This window comes from Seriola dumerili, unplaced genomic scaffold (assembly GCF_002260705.1).
Source record: "Seriola dumerili isolate Sdu_G_001 unplaced genomic scaffold, Sdu_1.0 BDQW01000149.1, whole genome shotgun sequence".
Taxonomy (NCBI): Eukaryota; Metazoa; Chordata; class Actinopteri; order Carangiformes; family Carangidae; genus Seriola; species Seriola dumerili.
Window position 1 is genome coordinate 5,338,284 of NW_019174404.1, and position 21,698 is coordinate 5,359,981.

General features: G+C 40.5%; 1 protein-coding gene across 1 annotated transcript in view; it reads left to right on the forward strand.

Annotated features, from left to right (window-relative positions):
* Window positions 1-21,698, forward strand: part of LOC111225760 (stAR-related lipid transfer protein 9-like) — a 29,993-nt gene that overhangs the window by 1,508 nt on the left and 6,787 nt on the right. The window contains exons 2-16 of the mRNA XM_022750788.1: window positions 1,418-1,487; window positions 3,824-3,940; window positions 13,704-13,820; window positions 14,079-14,111; window positions 14,236-14,297; window positions 14,889-15,001; window positions 17,017-17,159; window positions 17,362-17,429; window positions 17,623-17,720; window positions 17,882-18,082; window positions 18,797-18,894; window positions 18,980-19,057; window positions 19,345-19,422; window positions 20,278-20,457; window positions 21,421-21,472. Of these exons, the coding sequence (XP_022606509.1) occupies window positions 1,418-1,487; window positions 3,824-3,940; window positions 13,704-13,820; window positions 14,079-14,111; window positions 14,236-14,297; window positions 14,889-15,001; window positions 17,017-17,159; window positions 17,362-17,429; window positions 17,623-17,720; window positions 17,882-18,082; window positions 18,797-18,894; window positions 18,980-19,057; window positions 19,345-19,422; window positions 20,278-20,457; window positions 21,421-21,472 (1,508 nt within the window). The remainder of the gene's footprint in view (window positions 1-1,417; window positions 1,488-3,823; window positions 3,941-13,703; window positions 13,821-14,078; window positions 14,112-14,235; window positions 14,298-14,888; window positions 15,002-17,016; window positions 17,160-17,361; window positions 17,430-17,622; window positions 17,721-17,881; window positions 18,083-18,796; window positions 18,895-18,979; window positions 19,058-19,344; window positions 19,423-20,277; window positions 20,458-21,420; window positions 21,473-21,698) is intronic.

Below are 21,698 nucleotides of genomic sequence, written 5' to 3' on the forward strand. Positions count from 1 at the left end.
GCATATAAGTTCTGTAGTAGTAGTACACTGAATTACATTGAACTCCTGCAGACTGTTTTGCAGGGGTGGTGCACTAAGGGCCACTACAGTACCATAACAAAGCATTATTCAAGCAATGAAGGGCTGGACAATGATTCTTTCAACCAGTCTTCCTGGTTCTTTGCATAACAAAAGGATTTCTTATATACAATGTTCACTGTCATGCAAATCTGTCCTTCCTGATTTCTGGCTCTGACACTCATACTGTCCTCTTTTCTTTTCTATTTTTTTAAGTGAAAGATGTATTTCCTTACTCGTGTATTTGAATAAGGGCATGCTGTGTGACAGAGATAACATTAACACCAGCCTGGTAAGCTACATTCCTCATTTGGTTGGGCACAGAAGTGTGTTGCTCTTTGTTTTAGTTGACCAATAGGATTCCCAGGGCCCCCCTGATAGTGCAGGCATCCCCTCACATGTGCAAGAAACATGTAAGCCCAGTTGTGAAATTGTTTGTCCTAGGTTTGTATCAAAGCACATTTTTTTTAGGTTGACTATTTTCCACCCCTAGCCTCCTGTCCTCCATGCTGGTTAGAGCCTGAGATTGAAGGTTGGTGGTTTTGGGTTGGGTCGCCAGTGCTGGGTCCCACGTGGTGAAGCACAGGGGGAGGTGACGATTACAACAGCCTCCTCGTCTGCCCCTAACCCACCACAGAGATGGAGCGTTTGCACTACGGGCAGCTTTTGCCATTATTATCGCTCCTGGAGATCGAAATTCTACCAGCTCCTTGTTGTGATTGCCTTTAGCTTCGCATGTGTTGCATCAGATGCACTTGGTCCAGCTGTTGAAGCACACACAGCTGAGCTGACCTTGTTTTACTCCCATACACACACTTGCGAGGACACATGCTGGTCCCAGTTGTACACACACACACACACACACACACACAACACTTGCACACTCTCTCGACTTTGTGGAAACAGCCTGGGCTGTCTCATCGGAGGAAGTCTTTGGAGAGTGTGAGGGTCTGTTTTCATTTGAATCTCAAACTGGTCAGTGGCACTCACAACTCTTGAGTAGCGATTTCATGGATCACATGCACACATCCACATGCACACAAAGATTCATTGTTGTAACTGTCATGTGATGGTCTCTGGTGAAGTTGAGCTAGCCTAGATTTATCTGGACACCCTCTCAATTATATCAAGAACAGCAAAAGGGGATTTTAAACCAATTTGAAACAGACTGTAGGGTGATAATGCAGTATTTGAATCCGAAGTGAAACCATTGTTAAATCCCTGTCCGGTTTGCATTTGGATTAGGAAATGCTAATCAATACTGATAGTGTCCCTTAGACCTTCTCTTCTCGGTTGGAAGCACGAGTTAATGTTTTCTTCAATTGACAAAGGTTGACAGTTGCTCTCTTCTTGTCCACAGGGAAGGTGCAGATGGAGGAAGGCTAGCGGTTCAGGTGGAGGATAAGTTTGTGAGGATCCAAAATGTGAAGGTGAGTATTTCTGCATACAAACACCCAAAATACCTTAGATTGAGTCCGTGTTTGGGAGTCTTTTGGTGCGTTGCACTGGGTGAATTGGGAGTAAAGTGTAGAGGGTATCTAGCACAGCAACAGGATGTTTACAGTTTTGGATCAGCCTTTTCCTGCTTGATGTCATAGTTGTTTATCATATGTGTTGAGCTCACACATACACACTGAGACACACACAGGTTGAGAGACCATTCCTGTGTAGTCCGGACACCAGGCGTTATTAGTAACAGTCATACTTGCCAGACAAGAGGAGTTTTCTATGTTTTTATACTTTCTGTTAACTGAAAAGGGTAATTTTTGTTTTGTTTTTTTTTGTTCTATAAAGTAGTATAGATTTCAAGGAGGCTTTGCACATTTGGAAATAATTATTATGTGAGCTATGAAGTCTTGTAAACTGATACTTTCACCAAGTTACCAACCTGCTGTGTCAGATGGCTGGGTAGACTTGTCTGATTGGTGGAGCTCCATTGCCTGCAGACTGCAGTCTGGTGCTGTCTCTACAGTTCCAGTGTGGAACATCTTACACACTGTTTTTCATTAATGTGAATGTTTGCATTGGCTAATATTGAGATGATAGAACTTTGAAGGGTACAGTTTGCAGTAGCCCTGTTGAAGATAATATCAAAAATATCCACGTGATGCAAAACCTACAAAAAGATAAAAGAAATTCAGCTTGAAACTAATTTCAAAACTCACATTTTGCTCCATCCTTGCCACAGATATTTCTTTATTTGGAACTTACAGAATATCTCCTTTTACATTTTACATGCAGATGTATAGAGAGAAGTTGGGTGGGGGGAGGAGAGAATCTGTTGTGATGTGACAGAGACGAACCACATATGGCTTCCCTCTGCCATGGAAAAAGATCAAGACTTTCAAGGCTCTTGCGGGTCTCATGGGAATGATTATTTATGGAAAGTGGGACAGTTTTGGAGGATATGAGACAGAAAAAAGCGTGGATTTTACAGGCCAATAACGTAACGCTTATAAACATCAAGTGATACGAGCTATAAAGACCTACTGAACTAAATTAAAACTTGTTAAACAGGAAAAAGATAAAGGGTTATCTTTTACAAACAGTCAAGTTAATTCTCCCAGACTCTGTTTTTCAGTGGTGGGAGCTCTGTTGGACAGGAGATTTGCCTGTGGCTGGTGTTTCTCCTGGCTGATCCCTCACACTACAAGGCCATTGTTGAATTTCATAAAAGTGCTCAGGGGTTAAACAATCACTCTCTCAAGCGAGGAAATTGCCGTGTACAAATTGATACCCAGGGATTAGTGTTGCTCAATGCGGCAGATCAACTGACAAAGATGTCAGGCTAACGGACTAATTGTTTCAGCTCTAATTTGATGGTATGTATAAAGCATACGTAATTTGATCAAAACACGTGACAGGTGGTGTACAAGGATCAGCATTTTCGATTTTTTACCAGTTATCATTGAAAGTCATATTATTTTAAAAGAAGCAGCTCAACAGAAAAACAAACGAGAAAACGTTGTGTGTTTCATGAAATTAAAATCCACGGCAATATTTAATAGACAGATAGATCATGATGAGAACAACAAAAATGGCAGAGTAAAGCAGAGGGAAACACAAAAAACAAAACAAACGGGACTGCTGCAACAAGTTGCCATGAGAGCAGCACCATCTTGTTTGAATAGATATATGGTCTTGGTAGATGTCCTTTATAGATTAGCCATACATGCCACTTTCTCCACTGACATTTATTTGAGATTTACAACCCTCCACCTCAAAGAAAATCCTGGAATACACTGAGCGTCCCTGAACTGAGATGTTTCTCTAGGTTGAATGCAGTGATTTAGAAGAAATGCTTAGATGCTGCACTGTTTTTCATCGTAGCTGCTGTGCCTGGACAAGTTCAAATCCTGCTGTGCTGTTTTTCCTCAGTTCAGGATTCACTCACAGTAAGCAGAAAGGTGTTTAGTGTTAATGCACCGAGGCGAATAAAGGACTGGAGGAGGAGTGAATGCATTGTTAATGAATGGAAACAGCTTGCTTGCAATTCCACACCCAAGCAGCCCTTTAAAAACAAAAGCTGTAGTACCTGGCTTTTTATTTAAACTTCACTTTTCATGTTATTAAATGCATACACATATTGTCTCCATAAAGCGTGTGTCAGTGTGCAGTGTAGTACTGTATTATCTGTCCATGAAGTACTGTAATACAAACACCTGTTTATTTCTGGTATGATGTCACTCACCTTGCTACTGTGTGGAGATAATCAAATAGATAAGTCAAAAACTAATCCTTTACTCCTCTGTTTTCCTCCCTGAAGCTGGATGGACGAGCAGACGGTGCTGTAGATTCCAGGGAGAAGCTTCTGGAGTTTTGTTTTGACTACTGCTACTGGTCGGTGGACCCTGCAGACCCTCACTATGCCTCGCAGGAGGAGGTAATGACCCAACTCCCTAACTGGCTGTTTATATGAATTACAATGTCCGCTTATTGACCTTACCCTAAGTACAACAGTATTCTAATTAAGGTTTTTTTCTTATGCTTACTCACTGAACTGCTACAGCCATTACAAATTTTCCCATAATTTTCACACATACATGCTATAACATCCCTCCCCAGTGTGTTACAACGTCTGAGTTTAAATCCAGTGAATCAAACCCTCGCAGATATACCGGCCAGTAGATTCAGAAAGGAGAACCAGCACAAAGGACTCTCCTACAGAAACAATCACCATATTTGTTTTTAAATCTTGAATACTAGAATATTGCAGTGTAGTGTAGTACTGTAGTAAGTGAGATTAGTCATCAGTTTGTCTTTTGTAATGGATGAATATATCTATTTTTAGTAATTTGTTAGGATCTGGTTTGACATGTAACCATCTGTGCAGCGCTACCTAATGATTTTTCTTGTTTTCGTGCCATGCTATATGCCCTGTTGTGGGTGGAGACCATGTGCCTGCTGGAAACAAGTTGACACTGGGCAGACACAATCTCTGTACCAAGAAAAGAGCCCAGAGGAAACACTCTCTTTGTAGACAAACCACAACAAGAGGGTTGTGTGTTGTGTTGTATGTTTTTTTACACAGACCGCCACTCAGGGGATATGTTATCAGCTCTGTCTGTTACCCAGAAGTCTCTTTCCCTCAGACATGGCACGGCTACAGTCAGTTCGCTTTTCATGTCGTGGCTGTGATTGGGTAATTAGATATCTTTGTGTTGCTTTGATTGGAGGGTGTTTCTGGAACCTGAGAAGGGCTCCAGATTGAGAGGAAGTGTTGCCTGCTTCCATTACAGGAAATCTCTCCAAAACTTATACGTGTAGAGTTCTTTTTTTAGATTAAATGTCTTGTTATTAATTTGTATTTCCATAGAGTTTTCATTGTTCAGCACAATAGTTACAGTTAGTCCACTTTTCCTTTCCTTTGTCCATGGGGTTCCCTCCTCTGCCACTCCCTCACTGCCTGTCTCTCTTCTTGTCAGAGCCACCTTTGTAAGTATTTAAGAAAGATGGGGCTGTGATGATGGCCTACACACTGCACTGAGCAACAGACAGCACAGCACTTCTTCCTCTCTCTTTTTTTTTTTTTTTCCTCTCCCTGGCTCTGGCGTTGGCTGCCTCTATCCTCAGCAGATTTGTGTCCAGTCACAGCGGCCTGGTTGCCACAAGACATTCCTCTGTTGACCCGGGGTGGGCGGAAGGGCACCAGTGAAGGACAGAGCCGCTAGATTTTAATCTGACCTCTTTTCCTGCATGACAATCCAAAGAATTGTCTCTTTAACAAAGAATATACTAGATGACAACGTCAACCATTTACTGATCACATCACAGCTGAAAATATTTGAATTAAGCATAGGGCAGTTATTTCTATGGTAGATTTGAAGAAACAGTGAGTGACTGAAAAAGTAGAGAAAACTGGAAGCCAGGTTAATGTTATCCACAACCAAAATTCTCCAACAATGTTCTGTTGTGTCTCATTTCACATAGTGGTAGTATATTTAGGTATTTGCTCTTATTAAATATCTAACCACATATATATTTTTACCCATTTTCCATCTTAATAAATTGATGCAGCTTTTGCCAGCACCAGATTGTCTCATGGTTTCTTCTTTGAAAATATATTTTAGTATGCTTTACTCTTTTTCATAACAGGAAGAGGGACTGAATTCATCTTACTCCCTAGTCCCCATGAGACTGAGACAAGGGGAAACTGGATCTTAACTCCTGCCTCTCCAGTCCAGCACTATCCAACCACACCCAGCGCCCCTTAGAGACTGGCCTCCCAGCCCCTGTACCTCCCTCCCAACTCCTGCTCTGCACTGTCTGCTGTCCATGCATCTCTGATAGTTTACACCAGATACATGTGGGGGTTTCTTTCTACTGTGCAGCAGAGAGGGAAGTCAGAAATGTGACTCTTGGGATGCAGACGTGGTTGCATTCTTGTCACTGAGGACTCCCCACAAGAAAAAAAGATTGTTTTACAGGGTGGGAGGCTCAGTTTTTAAATGGCATCTTTGGGGGAAAAAGGTTTCTTGAAGAAGGTTGAGTAGAGTGGAAGGAAAGGGCTCTATCAGGTGAGGAGAGGTAGGATTTTGGAAGAGAACCATAATCCATAATGGAAACCAGCTGTTGAGTTAATGCATAAGTGAACTGGGACCATTTGTCTAAATGCGGCTGCCTTTGTTTTGGGCGTAGATATTGAGCTAATAAATAGCTTTTTCCACTATTTAATAAAATAAACCCCTCAGCTTGTTTATTGCTTCTGACGGTAAGAACCATTGGAGAGGAAAGTGAAAGAAAACCAGAGAATTAGAGCCTGGATAGAGAGATAGCAAATGGCAAGAGAAACTGATTAGAGAATGCGGGAATGCGAATTTTGTGCCTCTGCAGCCCCCAGCTCACGCCTGCCAAGCTCGCATCTGCCTCACTAAGTTTTTCGCAGTTAAATTTCAGTGCAAAGACGTCACTGCTGAGGATTCGGCTCAGAGCACAATGCTGTTTTTATGGCCAAATGGAGTCAGCTTGCTGGGGTTTTTCCCTCTCCTCCTCCTCCTCCTCCTCCTCTTCCTCTGTCTCTCTGTGCCTCTGTCAATGCAGTGCGTGATTTGATTATGTTTGCAGTATTTCTAGGTCTGTGTGTCAGTAGTGCTGCAGACTGGGTGAAGAATAGTTTCTCTGTGTATATGAAGAATCCTCCACACTCACATGAGCATTTACTCCCCCTCAACACAAGGCTGGACCCAGAGCCAAAAGTCCAGTTCAGCCTGGTACGAATTAACTACAAATAGGACGCCATTTAAACCACATGCTGTCAACAAAGAAATATGAGATCTAGACCATGTGGATACAGGAAAAGCACCTGTGATTTATGTATAGTCTTTCGGCTTTAAAACAGTTACAGTAGGGGATGACAGGAGTTATTGCAAGAGAGACTGAATGTGGTTGGATCTTCAGTTTATTGATTTAAGATTTAAGTCAGGGAGAACAGTGACGTGGTCAGGCTTTGCTGCAGTTTACAGTAGTGTGCAGATCAGACCTCGGCTGAGTGATATATGAAAATCGTTCTAAGTCATTTTTTAATGTCCTTTGCATCATTGTGAAATCCATTTCCGCAATAAAAATTTTTTTTTGGGTTGCAACCTACAATTATTTTCATTATTGATTCTAATCTGCCACTTATTTTCTCAAGTAACTTGCAAACAGATTTTAGAAGAAATCGGTAGAAAATTAAGCCTTAGAATCACATGTACAGTATATCCTGGAATCCCTTTTTTAAGGATTTCTCAACATTGGGGCATTTTAATCATTTAAAAAATTGTTTTGTTTCCCTCATAGCTGCTCATTGTGTTCATAAATAAGCCCCATTGTCCATTTTGATGCACATCCACAAGCTGTATGTTTTTTTTTGTATTCTTAAAACGACTAATGTAAAGGATTTTTTGCAGCCTTTGTGGATCTGTTGCCATCGTCTGTAAATGGAAATGGAGTCATATGTCAATAACACAAAATTGAAACACAAAATTAGAGATCACAAATAGAGTCCTAACGGTTAGAAATTCTCTCTTTAATCCAGTTTGTTATCAATATTGCAATATCCATCAGCATCACATGTTTTCCCCATATCATATTTATGGACTAACAGATGGGTGTGGGTTCTCAAATCAAATGATATCAAACAGAATAGTGAAAGAATAGTGGTTAAGTTCAGGTCAAACTGTAGTAACGTTGCACCAGTTTATTTGCTAGTCAAGAAAACCTATACTGTACCACTGTAACCTATGAATATCACACAGGGCTCCCATCAGTCTGAAGGCTGGAGAAGTAATTTCCAGTCTGCAATAAAGAGTGCGACATGCAGCTCTGCTCTACGTGTTCTGCTCTGGCCTCTTTAACGAGGATTGGGGGAGGAGCTGCAAATCCCCAAACCTTCTCCAGATATGGTTTTATTTATTTGTTTTAAGTGTAGCCTTTGCCCCACTGTCAGTTTCAGCAATAGTGTATGCTGAAAAATGAAATGTACTACCAGAGTGCCCCTTGCCTTCAATTTTTTCACTTCCCTGTGCTCTGCTCCTCTTTTTTTTCCCCACTGTCCTTCGTTCCCATGTGTAGGGAGGCCTGAGTAATGAAGAGCAGCCTATCTGTTTGTCTCTCCCTCCTCCCTCTCTTCCAGCCTCTCGGCCCTTCCATGCTAATTTGACCTACAAATTCTGTCCAAGTGTGACAAACTGGAGCGTTGTTGAACTCTGGCCAAACAGCTTCCTCTCTGTCTTCTCGCTGTGTGTGATTCTGTCTGCCTGTCTGTGTCCTCCCTGTGCTCCTTTCTGAGCGTTTTTCCTTCTTTTCACTTCTGACTCTCCAACTTCGATTCCTCGCAGGAAGTCAGGACAGGGATCTCTAGTGGCATTTTTTTTCCCTGTGTCTAAACAAAAGCATTTTGCTCAGGGTCCAGCTGTTGTGTTTGTGTAACCCAGCTGGAAAGCGTGGGGCAGGAACCGAGTGACCCTCGCCTCTGCTGCAGCTGTCCACTCCTGGACAGGGAGAATAAGCAAGGGAAATTATTTTATATGAATTGATGTTTTTTGTTTGACTGACTGGGAGAAAGTGGCATCTCCTTTTGCACTTACTTTTTCACTTGCAGTCTTGTGTCTTTGCGTTGTGCTCAGACACTCCCTCCCAGCAAGAGCAGTTGTGGAGGGAAAATTAATCTTGGTCCTCTTGGTTGCGTCAAACCTGGCAAAAGCAATGAGAAGCTGAAGTCTTTAAATGTGGCAAAGTACTTCACTTTGCTTGGCTGGCCTTTTGCCATCACCCATGACAACATCTTACACACATTTACACACACACACGCACTAAACATAAATACTTCTCCACGGTTTAGTGTACAGCAAGCCACATAAAACCAGACGAGCAACTGGCATTTTACACAGCCTGTGATTACAGGACTTAACTCATTACAGTGGCATTACGTTTTCACTCTTGTCAGCCTGTCTTTATCACGCTGTCTTTTCTCTTTCACGACTGCCATCACTTCTCAACATTTCTCACCCACTTCACTGCGTTCCTCCACTTTTTTTCTGTGTTACAAGGCCACAACCCAGGCGCCCTCTTTGGAAAAAAAGTGTTTCCCATGTTTCAAAACAAATATGGAACACAGTATTTATCATGGTCCAGATCTCTGGCATGAAACCCAGCTGGTTCAGACCTCATTCACGTCCGAGAGGTCTGGTCCTACTTAGATGCACATTAGATGTACCTTTCAACTTTGCTTTTGAGATCTGTTGCCAAAGTAGTTTTTTACAAAATAGTATCTCTCTGTTTGTCACCACTTAGTTTGAAAATGGCTGCCATACATGTCATGTGGTGGTATTAATTTAAAACTGTGTGGAGTCTGACCTGCTTTCTTTTTCCAGCTCCTGGCATTGCTTTACTTGAAATTTGAATTTTGGCGTGAGCCTTGCCATCCATTTCATTTTGAGATAGTGGTTTGCTGTGATTGTGGTGTTTTTAAAGAGTACTGCTGCAAGCCATATATTTTATCATGCATGCATGAGTGGATGCAATAAAAAAAAAAAAAAAACTACAAATTGTAACACTAGCATTTGACCTGCATTTAAAGTGACACCTGTTTTCTCTGAGGGCTGTTTTCCACCAGTTTTTGTCTGTTTTATTATTGGATTGGTTTATATTGGAGAGATGGAGTGAAATATTATCATCATGGATGAACTTTGTAAAAAGTCATCAACTGGCTTTTGAATTGAGAAAGTATATATGCCATACATCCCTGCCAAATCAGGCCTTCCTTTTCTGCACGATTTTTGAGCCTTTGCCACTAACCCTAACCCCAAACCCGTGTCTTATTCTTCCTTCCGTCCTCTCTGTTTTGACTCAATGAATCTGACTTGCATTTCCTGCACAAGAATGAAAACTATATTCTGCTTTTCCTCTTTCATTGTTAGATTGTTTGTACATTTTTTTTCTCAGAGAGGGAAGCAAACTCTGAAGCTTTTGTACTTATTGTGCATGCAGCTTCCTCCCAGTCTCTGAACTGGTCAGAGATACACACACACACACAGGCACACACACAAACACACATGCAACAGCCCGCTGATGACAACAGCCTTCCTGTTAATGGAAGTGTTTAGTCTGTCCCCTGTGACCGACCAGCATGCACGCTTGCTTTGCCTCTTGTCTGGTCACTTTATCTCCAAGTTGTTTTTCTCCTGCTCCATCTCTAGAGTACATTTCCATTCCGGACCTGTCTCTTACCTCACCTGCTTTGTTAACCTAAAAATACCTCCCATTGCTGCAGGCTGCTGCAAACTGTGAAAGTAGGCTGTGACAGAGGGCCATTGTGTCCATTTAGGCAGCCAGAGTATAATGACACAAATTACAATCTTGTGATTTAATTTGATGTGACAGTGATGACAAACAACAGGATTGTTTTGATGTTGCCTGTCTAGACAAACTCAAACACACAGTTTTAATTCGCACAATAGGTTGAAATAAGTTAATGTTTTTCTTTACGCTCCTCTTGGTGTTTTCTTCAGTGATCGCTTAAAGTGTTTTGCAAACTTTTAAGAAGAGCAAACAGCAAAAATGGCAGAAACAGAGAAAACAATAGGAATAGTGTACAGAGGTAAAAAGAGAGAGTCAGGTTCAAAGAAAGAGCGGATAGTTGAAGTGAAGTTCCTGCTCTTTGTGCTAAGCCTGGAGGGACCCTCAGCCCTGTCGTAGCCCCCATAGAGTGAATTTAGGAGGGTCAACTTTAACAAGAGCTGTGTTGATTCTCTCTGTTTGAGGGAGGAGAGTGTGTCTGTGTCTGGTTTAAGATAGTGGGATGAGGACAAGACAGGGGTGGTGCTGCTTTTTGTCTTCATGTTTAAGCCTCCATTCAGCCAAGAAGCAGGGGGCAACAGTTGGTGGTCTGGACTCCAGTGAATTGCACACTTTGTAGTCGTGACACTGTTTATTGAGCAACAGTTACGTAAGGTGCTCTCTTTCTCAACTTATTTCTTGGCATAAAACAAAATTCAAACTAAATAGTTCATTCTGTTTTGGTTTTACAATATTGTTTGTTATTGTGTATTGTAGACTCGCATATACTATATACTATGTGTTGTTGTATACAGCTTAAATGTTTGTCACAAATTATACTTTCCAGGTTCTTGAAACATGTGAACAACACATTCGTTAAAAAGGGTTAAAATTCCTATGCATAGGAATAATGATGTGTGAGATGTTTCTTACACAGTGCCTGTTGGGTGATTTATAAGGTCATTGAGTAAGACAGCCGTTGTAGCACCACTTTTACTAGTTGCACGTGGCTGCTGTCTGCACATGGTTGGCTAGGCTACAAAGAAATACTTTAAAATGAAAAATGGTGTCGGTCTGATTTAGGGTTGCAGCCTCTAGTTATTTTCTTTAATGATGAATCTGTATAGTTATTTTTTGAAAAACAGTTTAGTCTGTAAACTGTCAAAAAGCGGAGGATGTTCAGTTTCTAATGATATTAAACCGAACAGCAGCAAATCCTCACATTCGAGAAGCTGGAAGCAGAGAATGTTTGACATTTTTGCTTGGTAAATGACTTAATGGATGAATCTATTATCAAAAATGTTGTTGATTTGCTGCTGATTGACCCAAAAACTGACATAAACTGGTGTTTTCCTGCAGTTTCTGTGGCTTTTGAAAGCAAAGCAACAGAAAGTAATTATGTGACTTAAGGCGCTGATTAACAGTCGTAGCAGGTAACGAGTATTCTGTATTGTATGTTGAAAGTCTCTGTCCTAACATTGGGTGTTAGTTCACTGACTGGTTATACTTTACCACTTGGTCACGGTGGTTTAAATAAGACGTTGGTCTCTGTGTGAGCTTCACTCCACCGTGTCGGTGTTGAACATTTTACTTCTCTCAGAGAAAACTCAAGGCTGTTGAATGTTAACACACACAGATTTGCACAGTCTTAAGAACAACCAGATGACCAGCGAATCCATTCAGGCTGCTTTCACAAGGCCCGGGCCTTTCACAAGAGCTTTCAACCACATCCAACCTAAACCTATTCCCCCATTTTATAAGCCTAGAGTATACACAGGCTTAACTCCAGGTTCTCGCTTCTCCTGACAGTGGTTGGTAGTCGCACACTCTCACACACATGGGAGGTGTGTTGAAAGTATCTCTACTTCACCTCTGAGAGCATTTCTCCTTTCTCCTCTGTGTACTTACCCACCAGTCTATGTGGTCCAGGCTTGAGCCCAGGGGCCAAGGGAGGGGACCCCCTCACTGATCCCAGGGTGTGTTATGGTTCTGGAGGGGAATGTGCTGTGTCTCAGGTCTGGTCTAGATCAGGTTGCTGCCCCCCAAGGCACATGTTGCCTTTGGACTGAGCTGTTGGGTTGCTGACGAGGCCACATGTCCCAAGGAGCTGGTTTTGTTGTAGTTTCTTTTTGCTTATCGGTAATGAACAAAGGAACGATAACAATAGAAAAGACTGAACATTTTTTTATTAATTTGCTTTACCTCTAACCAGTAACACCTGCACACACACTAAAGTAGGTACAGCTGACTATTATGATACATGATATTAAGTGGTAAACACCCATATTACTCAACATGCAGAATGTGTCATGTGCAGCAAAATCAGTTATCATCATACAATGTGTTTGACTTTGATACTAATCAAAAACAAATATCAGCAAATTCTACGCCCCTGTGATGCCATGGAAAAACATCCAACCAGCGCGTTCTCTCACTTGACTTGAACAGTTTTTCTGCAACATTAACACAAGGCTTTTATTTTAAGGTGCTGGTTCGCTGTTTGTCAACTCTAAAACTCACCAGTTAGAGTGGACTCTAGCTGGTTTCTAGGTGTTGTACACTGTTTGACGCTGGTGCCACTGGTGGAGCTGAAACGACCAATTGATTGAAAGTAATTGGTACAATAATTGGTGATTTATGGAGAGTTTTTCATCTCACTAAGTGTTTCAGTGCACACATGCAACACATGAATAACATTTCAATTTCCAAAAAGATAAGAAAAAAAGGAGGTTGTGATTTGGCCTCGTGCTAATAATGTTCAGATTCTGGATCTCAGATTCAGACACAGAGAGAAAGAAAACAAGAGGCCTCAGTTGATTGTTTTGAGTGGGATTCTCCTGCATCCCCCGTATCACCACTGCACTTTCAGGCAAGGTTTATTTTCCTGACAAAGTCACTTCTCAAACTCTTTTTACCTTCACAGTTGCTTCTCTCACATACACATTCTGCAAAATTGTTTACCTAGAGTATTAGCTGACCTCCCTGCTCCTTACTCAAACATCTCAGCAGGAAAAACATTAGTTCCCTGCCATTGGCCTGGTGCCACAGCATTGTGATCGTGAAACCTTGGTGTAAGAATAAACAATGTTAAAACACAATGCGATTAAGATCAAGGACATTGACTTACACTGTGAACACCTCATCAATTTTCAAGTGCATTTACTTTTTTAGTAATCCAATCTTTCAGAGGTGTTTTCAGAGTCTTCTTTCTTACTCTTTATTTAAAATATGTTTAAAGTGATTCCATCACATATCAGCCCTTTGCTTAATCATATAAACATTTTGGAAAAACAAGGAGGGAAATCAAGTCATCATATAAAGTCATCTCTTAGTTCGTCTTTCTTTGTATATTTGTGGTTGAGGGTGTGTTTGTGTGTTACTCTCCTCAGGTGTTCCAGGACCTGGGTGTGTTGGTTCTCTCCGGAGCTTCTGAGGGCTACAATGTATGTCTGTTTGCTTACGGCCAAACGGGATCTGGGAAGACTTACACCATGATGGGGACACCGGTGAGGCGCAGGGGTGGAGTGTGCACCAGCATCACTGCATGGCATGAAGTGTTATTTGATTGGATTTAACTGAACTTTTGGAGCCTCAACTGATATCACCCAGCACAAACAAGTCAGCGCACTTAAGTGCAAATTCAAACCATGCTACACTGCAAATAAGAAAAGCATTGTGTTGTGACTCAGTTGTACATGTCAACTGTCAAATGAGTGCTACTTTACGCTCATTCTGTGTTTTGTTTTTGTTTTGTATGCTCTCAGGACTCCTTTGGCTTGACCCCTCGCATCTGTCAGGTAAAATAGTTGATAATAATCCCTGCAAGTGGCAACATAAATGAAGTGAGCACTCTCATAATTCAGCTTCTTAAGTATCTGGTGTTGTAGTAATGATGTAATTATATTTATTCTTTTCTTGCAGGGTCTCTTTAGGTCTGAAGACACTTTTCCTGATGGGCAAAATTCAAGCAGAGTCGAGATCAGGTACGTTGTTCCTGTGAGACTCTGTTAATATCTTTTCCATTTTAATCAGTGCAGTTGGGCCTTTTCATGACGCTGGAATTCAAATTAGATGAGTACTTACGGAACGATTATGCTGCAGAGCTACAGGCAATAAAATGCAGTTCAAAACTTGATTTTCTTGTCATTGGTGGAGGAGTCCCCCAACAATTTAAACCAACTTCCTCAACTTACTGAAAATAATATAAATTCGACTGAACAGAAGTTATACTTTGCCAATTTTATGTGTTTTTTTTTGTATTTTCAACAATATAACCCAGTGAAATTTGTGGGATCCTTTGGGTGGACCAGCAGTAAAAAACACAGACCACTACAACTACCTACTTCAAATACAGCCAGGGTCCCTTGTCACATGTTACACCAATAGAAGACTTAAACAAAGACTGATATCTTGCGAGATGTTGTGGAAAATAACGATGCAGAAAAGGAATCAGATAAATTCAGCATCTGAGTGTGACAGCATAGGTAAAATAGGCATTAACTGATCCAGTCCTGAGATTATATGAGGGCTATGTCTTCATAGTAGGATGTCGTCCTATCCCTCTGTCCTTGCAGCTTCCTGGAAATCTATAATGAGCGTGTCAGAGACTTGCTGAGAGGAGGAGAACAGAAGAAGAGAGCCTCGCTGAGAGTTAGAGAGCACCCTGAGAAAGGACCCTATGTACAAGGTGAGTGTTCAGGGCAGCTGCAGCTATACTTTGTAAATTGGTAGATTTCATATTTGAAAGGCACCCTTACTAATGCTGATTCTCAACCCTTGCACCTAAATCAAGTAATACTTTTTTAACGTTGTTTATTTCTTTGCACATTAAAAAGATAGCAATTTAAAAGATGTAGTAGATAAAGATATGATATGCACATGAATGATGCACATAGACATTAAAAGAAAACCTCTGCAGGAGCAGTAGAGCAGCAAGGGCTTTTATAAAGACCTGTCCTAAAAACACAAAGCAAGTCAAACAAATTAAATGAATTATAATTCAAATTTCTAATTTTTATAATTATATATAATTCAATTTTCTAACACAGTTCCAGGTATAATTGCACAAAATATTGCCTTCAAAAACCAACTAATCATTTATGCTTTTTGTCTTTTTCTTTGTCTGTTTGATTAAATACTTAACTAGAGGTCTAGAGGCTACAAATTCTCATTAACCTACTAGAGTAATTTCACTGAGATTAAAATAAGATAACAAGTCTATGAGTCTGCATTGGAGAAAACTAATTTTCAATCATCTTGCAACAACCTCATGTCTAAGACATACAGTAGGGTTAGGGTTAGACATATTTAAATTTTATGGCATTATGATTAGGTGCTTTCACAGGCTATGAGTTCTAAGAAGTGTCCATGGACCATTTGTCAAATTTATCCCACCACTTAGCAGTTGATCATATAGTAAAAGAGTCTGTCTGAAACAATTGGTATGTAGAGAGGCAGGATGATGGAGGATACCAAATGTTAAATGTTCTGTCTCTACACTGTCATACACACGCAGACACATAATTTTGTCAAATTATGGACTTGGATGTGTAACATGGTCTGCAGTATTTTGAGCAATGCTCTTGTCTTGTATGTTTAGTTTATAAGTCACTGTGGTATGTGGTCAGCGGTGGAATTTTGTTGCCTTGTTAAGTTTTTGATCGGGTCCAGAATTGGCCGCCCTGGCTCTAATCCAGACTCCTCTTTTAGCCTCTTTTTTTAGTTTTTCTCTTTTCTCTTTCTCCTTCCATCTCCTCATCCACTCCTTTTTTTTCTTTCTCTTTCTCTCTCTCATCCGCCCACCTCTCTGTGTTCAAAGTCCTAACATCCACTTATTGTCTGTATCAGGAGAAATCCCAGATGACCAGAGGAAGTGAAGTCATTTCCATGTGGTTCCAGGGAGAACAAGTCACGATACACACAGAGCACATTTAGGACTCACAGCTTTTACTTCTATCAGCACTGATCCTTTCATTAGCGTTCTACCGTCACTCTTAATGTTTTGTAATAATTCAGATATTTGTGTTACTGGCTAAATGAATGCAAAGAATAATTAACCGGATGTTATAGCACCTACAGACTCTGTCGTAATCTGCACATGTCTAACATCCACTTATGTTGATGTGATTCACGCGTGGAAGCTGAGCATTGTCACTGATTTTTTTTGTAACTAAATGCTGTGGGAAAATATTACAAATCAAACAGGAGCCTAGCAATGATGAGACATATTTCCTGTTTTTGTCTTTTTCACATTTCTATCTCTCTGGTTGTTTAACTCCTCTGCCTCAGTGTCTTTGTGTCAGTCTCACATCAATTTTACATCTACAAAATGTTTATAAAAACTGTTAGATAGTGTATTTTTTATTAATTTTTACTCAATTTACCAGTGTAACATTAATCCCTTTGGCAGCCATAAATAACCTAAACTGTAAAATGTAAATCTATGAGCTTCTTACTCTTCATTTCTTTCAACATGTTTTTTTGACGACCCTATAAAGTCATGTGTTTTTTTCAATTCCCAACAATCTTAAAATGTGCATCTTGATATCCAACAATAGAATGCCCTTAGGTGACACTTACTCTTTCAGGGAGTTTCAATTATTAAATTACCATCTTCAGGTTGATATAAACCTTTTAATGCTCTCGGTTTATTTGCACAGATTTCGTAACATTTTGTTCCTCTGTCTGCTTCTGTCTCATCAGACCTGTCACAGCATGTGGTCACAGACTACAAGCAGGCCATGGACCTTTTGGAGGAAGGCATTGCCAACCGCATCACTGCAGCCACCCACAACCATGATGCCAGCAGCAGATCCCACGCCATCTTCACCATCCAGTACACACAGGTCATCATCTCCCTCAACACCCATAAAGTCACACTTAATCTGTTAATAAATCAGTCTCTTAATGATTCTCTTTCAGATTTTTTGCCAGTAATTGCTCCTTGGGTTCTGACAAGCAGTCAATATTGTTAGCATCTATTTTAATGTGAAGCACTTATCATTATTAGCAGATTCCAGGCTGATTGCTCCTTTCTTTTCCCCACAGGCAATCCTAGAAAATAACCTTCCTTCAGAAACTGTCAGCAAGATTAACCTGGTGGACTTGGCTGGGAGGTGAAACAGTTTTTTCCTTCTGTTGTGTCCTGATTTCTTTTTTATCAACATCTTTTAACCCAAAGTTATTGACAAAACTGCCCCCTAGTGGACCTTAGCTACTGCGCTGAGATTTTCTCCATATCCCATATTTTCTTTTCATCTACATTCAAATGACATGAACCTCATGATGTGTTGGTTTTCTTTTTGACAGTGAGAGAGCAGACCCCCACTACTGCAGGGATAGACTGACGGAGGGCTCCAACATCAACAAATCGCTGGTCACTTTGGGCATCGTTATTTCTGCTCTAGGTAAATGAAGATACTGTTAAAATTTTTATGATTGCAATTTGAAACTGAAGTGATAATGTTTAAGATTGCTGTTTTTATTTGGAGTAAAATCTTTCAAGTCCATTTTACTTTATCGGCGCATCCCACAAACTTTGTACCTCTTTATTCCACTGCCTCCAAAGCCCAGAACTCCCAGATGTCCAGCAGCTGCCAGAGTATCAACAGCATGGCCTCAGAGGGTGATGGCAGCACGGTGGGTAGCCACAGCAGTTCCCTGTCTGGAGGAGGGAGGCGGCACTGCTTTATCCCCTACAGAGACTCAGTCCTAACTTGGCTCCTGAAAGACAGCCTGGGCGGCAACTCCAAGACCATTATGATTGCAAGTAGGTGTCACAGGTGTCAGTATTATTGTTGAAGGGGTATTCCAGAGATTTAAATTAGATTGCATTTCCATAAACCTGGGAAACTTCCCAAAAGACAGATGATACGGTTAGAATCGATACATCAAAGAGCTCAGATCTCCTGACTTCTTAGGGTGAAATTAGATCCCACAATTTCCCATAACGCAACGGATAATATAGTAGTGAGTGATTGTGATGTGTGAAATAGATGTGAATGTCGTTATTAAGAACTATGGCAATGGATTGTGTATTCTTTAAATGCATATTGATTGTAATCAAGTCTCTTCTGTCAAAGAGTTTCCTACAAGCACTTGAATGTATTGACAAGAAAAACTCTTCCACTTTTCAGTCCCTGCTCACAGCTGCCTTGTCACATAAAAATTAAACGTAACTTTCACCAAAAATATACTTGTATTTTGGTTTGCAAAGGGTCCATGTGAATATCTGTTTTATCTGGATCAAAGTTAATTTTTGCTCTGGCATTAACTGAAGCTGATGGCTGCCTGGATGGTGGGGTATTACTCTGAAGAGCAATGGTGATGCTGTGAAAATGGTTCACAGTAATGTGTATATGCCTCCAAAACCAAAATTACGGTGCCACTGTAGTCTCACTTATTAAACTGACATTGTTCTTTCATGTGATGTGAGTGTTAATTGCTGTACATGTATCTTGTCCTGTGTGTTTCTGTGTTGCAGCGGTCTCACCCTCTGCTAACAGCTACAATGAGACCCTCAGCACACTGCGCTATGCTGCCCATGCCAGAAATATTGTAAACAAGCCCCGTGTTAATGAGGTCAGTGTAGAGTCTGATGCCAAAATGTAATGTTTGATCTAAATGTTTCTAGTAGGTTAATGTGTGTGCTTTGATTTCTGTACAGGATGCCAATGTTCGTCTGATCAGGGAGCTGAGAGAGGAGATTGACAGGCTGAAGAGTATGCTGCTCAGCTTTGAAATGGTATGGTGACTTTTTATCATTAGAGCATAGAGCTAACTCTCTCAGGGTTTACCCAATCCGCTCGGTTTACCCAAAAAAAAAGCCCTCTAGTACTGTAAGGCTTTGAATAAAAGAGATCCACGTTACAAGTTTTTTTTCTTTCCAAAGGCTTAATATAGTACTTTGTGTCTTTGTGACATTTTTAATCCCCTGAGTGGCAAAGATTGGAGTGCATTGTATCGTGTGTGTCATTTTCCCTTTCCACTGTTTTTCTTGACTGATCATTTTTATTCCATCTTGACTGACAGCGGCGCAATCCCAGTCCATCCCTGAGTGATGAGAGGGATGGAAATCTTTCTGACATCGTGCTACAGAACGAACTAAAGGTAACCCAGGGTCGACACAGATGGTTACATCTGCCAGATAGTACTACAGTAGTCCTTGGCACATCAAACCAGTGCGCTTTTATATTCAATGGAATGTTTTTCATGAGTTTGACAGATGTTTCACAAAAAAGAAAATCAGGGCACAGTGTAATAAGCTGCATCAACCTTTGATGGGCAGATTTCTCATCATGTATGTTGTGTGGCCATAAGGGGTTAGAATCTCAACTCTAGTCAAACTCTAGTTTAGACTGCGGGTCTTTAGATAAATTATATGATATACAATAAAGGATCAGTCCACCTAAATGACAAAAACATTCTTACTTGCCTCTAGGTGTATCTAGCTGTTCAGACAGGATTTTTCCTTTCCCACTTTTATTTTAGATATCCTGAGACAGATTTCTCCTTATTTATTTATTTTTTACCCGACATAAAAAAATATATATATATAAAAAAAATATATATATTATATATTATTGATATATAAATTCTGTGGATTAAGATGGGACTGGGACGTTGTTTCTTGGAAAGCTAGCTTTTTGGGGTTTTTTTTTTTTTAGGGTTGGTGGTGGTTTAAGAGTTAACTTAAACCAAGAGTTTACTTAAATTAAATTAACATTTATGTATATCTAATGAATCTGAATCTAACAAACCATCATTATTAATAATAGTAGTAGTAATAGTCTTAGTAGCAGTGGTTGTAGCACTGGCAGTTGTAAAAGTAACTGCTATTAGTATCACCATTATCTCCTTGACCACAGAAATCGACCACTCTGGTTTTTATCCACCTCTCTGTTTTTTTCATTCGCCTCTCCCCATGATCTTCCTTCACCATCTTCATCCACGTCTCCTCCTCAGGTGGAGCAGCTGACGAAGGACTGGTCAGAGAGCTGGAGAGACAAGAAAGAGCTGTTGGAGCAGTACAGTGTGGACATCAACAGGGACCAGGCGGGCTTCCTCATCAACTCCCTCCAGCCACACCTGGTTACCCTTGATAGAGATGTTCTCAGCACCGGGGTCGTTTTCTATCACCTCAGGGTATGACGACAGGAATGCAAATAGATGTCTTGTGTTGGTTTCAGTGTAAATTAGTACGCAGTTGGATATGTATATGAATACATGTTGGTTTAGGTATTAGAATTACAAGTAAAAGTGATGGAGTTAATGTTAATAGTGTTTTTATTTGGGATGGTGTACTTTCATATCTGTATTTTCTGAGTTTCTTTTCATCCCTAGAGACTCACATCACTCATTTGCACACATGCTGTTACACTAAAAATACACATTTGTGTGAACAACATGATGCAAACTCCCACACGCTTATATTTTTTTCATTTGCTCTACTTTTCCCAAATCTCATGTTACTGTTTTTGTCAGCTGTCTGAACTGAAACCATCTCTTTTTCTGTCTACTAGATTCTTCCCCCTCCTCCTTCCACTATTTTTCCTCTGTTCTGCTAGAAAAACTCTTGAGAAAAGGTGTGTTTCTACTGCCTTTTTTTTTTTTTTCTCTCTTTCTCTCTACCCTCCAACTGTCCTGTCGATCTCCCATCTCTCTGTGTGAATGTCTTCCGCAATGCATAAAGCTCAGTTGGATAAGAAGCTCTTAGTTCTGAGGCTAGGACGCAGGGGATTTTAAGCTGTCCTGATTCTGACAATGACAAGCATACCCTTAGGCCTGACAATTACACTGTTTCCCGCATGTGAAGAGCCGAGGCCACCTGGGAGCACATGTGGTCCTGACACCATATAAGAAAGCCTTTAATCTCATTAGATAAGACTTCAAAGTAAACAAATGGTATTTTTCCTGTCAGCTAAGTGGAAGATTAGAAGTGAAAGGACAATAGCTCTTCAAAGGACATTGTGTGAAATTCGTGTCATTATATGTTCTATCGCTTTTGTTATGAGCACATCCTGTTAATGACAAGTATGGATGTGGTTTGTTTTGATGTTTTTGTTTATGCGGCTATTTAGCTTACATCATGTTTTTTTTTTATTGCAGGAAGGAGTCACCCACATTGGACCTCAAGACCAGTTTGAAGAGCCACAAATAGGTATTAGTTATTCATTTGCTTTCCATGTTTCCTCATTCAGCTGTAAATATTCCTTTTCAAACTGTATAATGAGATTTTTCTTTTTTGGAAATCCTCAAAGCCTCTTACAACTATGCATTATCACAGAGTAAACATACAACAAACCGACAGCTTTAGACAAAACATGCAGCAAAAAACACAAGACAACAAAAAGAATATCCAGTTCACTGACTATGGCATTACACAG